This window comes from Salvia hispanica, unplaced genomic scaffold (assembly GCF_023119035.1).
Source record: "Salvia hispanica cultivar TCC Black 2014 unplaced genomic scaffold, UniMelb_Shisp_WGS_1.0 HiC_scaffold_1320, whole genome shotgun sequence".
NCBI lineage: Eukaryota > Viridiplantae > Streptophyta > Magnoliopsida > Lamiales > Lamiaceae > Salvia > Salvia hispanica.
In genome coordinates this window covers 25,373-27,129 of record NW_025951606.1, presented here as the reverse complement: position 1 = coordinate 27,129, position 1,757 = coordinate 25,373, and the positions used below count along the sequence as shown (strand labels likewise).

Below are 1,757 nucleotides of genomic sequence, written 5' to 3'. Positions count from 1 at the left end.
TTGGCTAGTCACTCTATTATTGAAGGCGTGAACAAGCGCTCGTTTTACCTTGAAACAAGCAAGTGTCGCCTCAATCCTCTATTACACATGGTATCCATCAAAAAAGCGGAGGAGGAGATTGGCTTTGAAATCTTAAGGGGGAATGGAAATAATCGACCTTCTCGGAATCCTCGCCATCGTGTTATCCACTGTGGCAGAGACTTGTTTAATCAGTCCACCAATCAAGAAAAACTTCTTGTTTCTCTCATCTTCCATGGAGGTGGTCGCTACTTGGACGATGCTAGCCAGTCTTATTGGAAGCGTTTTGAACTCCTGAAGATACTCGACATCGAAGATTTTGGGGTGAAGACTTTGTCAGAATCTATCAGCACACTGATTGAGTTGAGGTATTTGGGATTGAGAAACAACTACATAAAAGAGCTCCCACACTCGTTGAAGGGTTTGAAAAAGCTTGACGTTCTCGATATAGATCTAAACTTTATGGTGGAGGTGCCAGATATTATCAAGGAAATGGGTAGCCTTCGTCATCTCTACATGTTTGATGTGATTCACCAGGAGCCTTTGAAAGTAGACGCGCTACAAAATCTCGAGAGCCTAACCTACATCTCGATTTATGATTGGACATATGAGGTCTCAAGCTTGGAGGCCTTAACTCGCCTTCGAAAACTAGGGATTCAGGACATGGATGAAAACTCAGATGCTGGCAAGCTCTTTCCGTCACTAGCTAAGTTGGAGAGACTTCAGCACCTTATCTTCAAAGGGTTTCGTTTTAGAAGCATGTCGCGTTTGGAGGAGATTGATGTTCTTAAAGGACTCCGTGCATTCAAATTGGATGGTCTCCTATCTAAGCTACCAAGTGCCGATAATTTCCCTCAATATATTACTTTCTTGGCTTTGGTAAATACGTGTCTTGCCGAAGACCCCATGCCAGTACTAGAGAAGGTTCCTGATCTACGGCACCTCAAACTGCGGAATGCATACACTGGTCGAACAATGGTGATCCAGTACAACGGGTTTCGAAGGCTTGAAGTTATGTGCATCGGTCAGTTGTGGAATCTAAGAAATATACAAGTTGGGGAAGGTGGAATGCCGAATGTCAACCAACTAGAAATCAAGAATTGTCCATATCTTGAGGCCCTTCCAGAAGAAATTGGGTTGATGAAGCATTTGAGGAAGTTTAAAATGGTAACAGTCAAACGCATTGCAACAAAAATTAGAAATTCGGAGTTAATCTCCAAAATAGTGGAAGTGGATATCAGTCCATAATTTGAAGTTCATATACATTTATTAGCATTTGGATGGATGCTAATTTTTTTTCAATCCTTCTTTTTCTCTTTTTTTTCACCCACAAACTATCTGTACAACCATACCTATATGGTTGGTCATGCTGAAGTTGGCTGAGATTAAGTAATTTCAAATGTATGTGGTTGAGACGGTTTGGTTGTGTAGTGCGTGTGTGCGCGCACCAACAATGTGTGTTTGTGTATAATGTGTATTGTGTATGTAGCGTGTCTATGTATGTATCTTGCATTGTGTATGTGTGTGTATTCAGTGTCGTGTGCAGTGTATTTGTATGTCTGTGCGCGTTCAATGTGTGCATTGTGTATGTGTGCAATGTGTATTTTGTGTGTGTTAACTGTTTGATTGTTTATATATGTCCAATGTATGTGTGTTTGCGCGCATACTGTTTATTGTGTGTTTGTCTATCTGCAGTGTGTGGTGTGTATTGTGTTTGCAGTGTGAATATATATTGGGTA

General features: G+C 41.1%; 1 protein-coding gene across 1 annotated transcript; it reads left to right on the top strand.

Annotated features, from left to right (window-relative positions):
- The first annotated feature begins 87 nt into the window (after positions 1-87).
- On the top strand, positions 88-1,266 carry LOC125198255 (probable disease resistance protein At1g58602). The gene has a single exon (XM_048096636.1). The coding sequence runs from the start codon at positions 88-90 to the stop codon at positions 1,264-1,266; it is 1,179 nt and encodes a 392-aa protein (XP_047952593.1).
- The last annotated feature ends 491 nt before the right edge of the window (positions 1,267-1,757 follow it).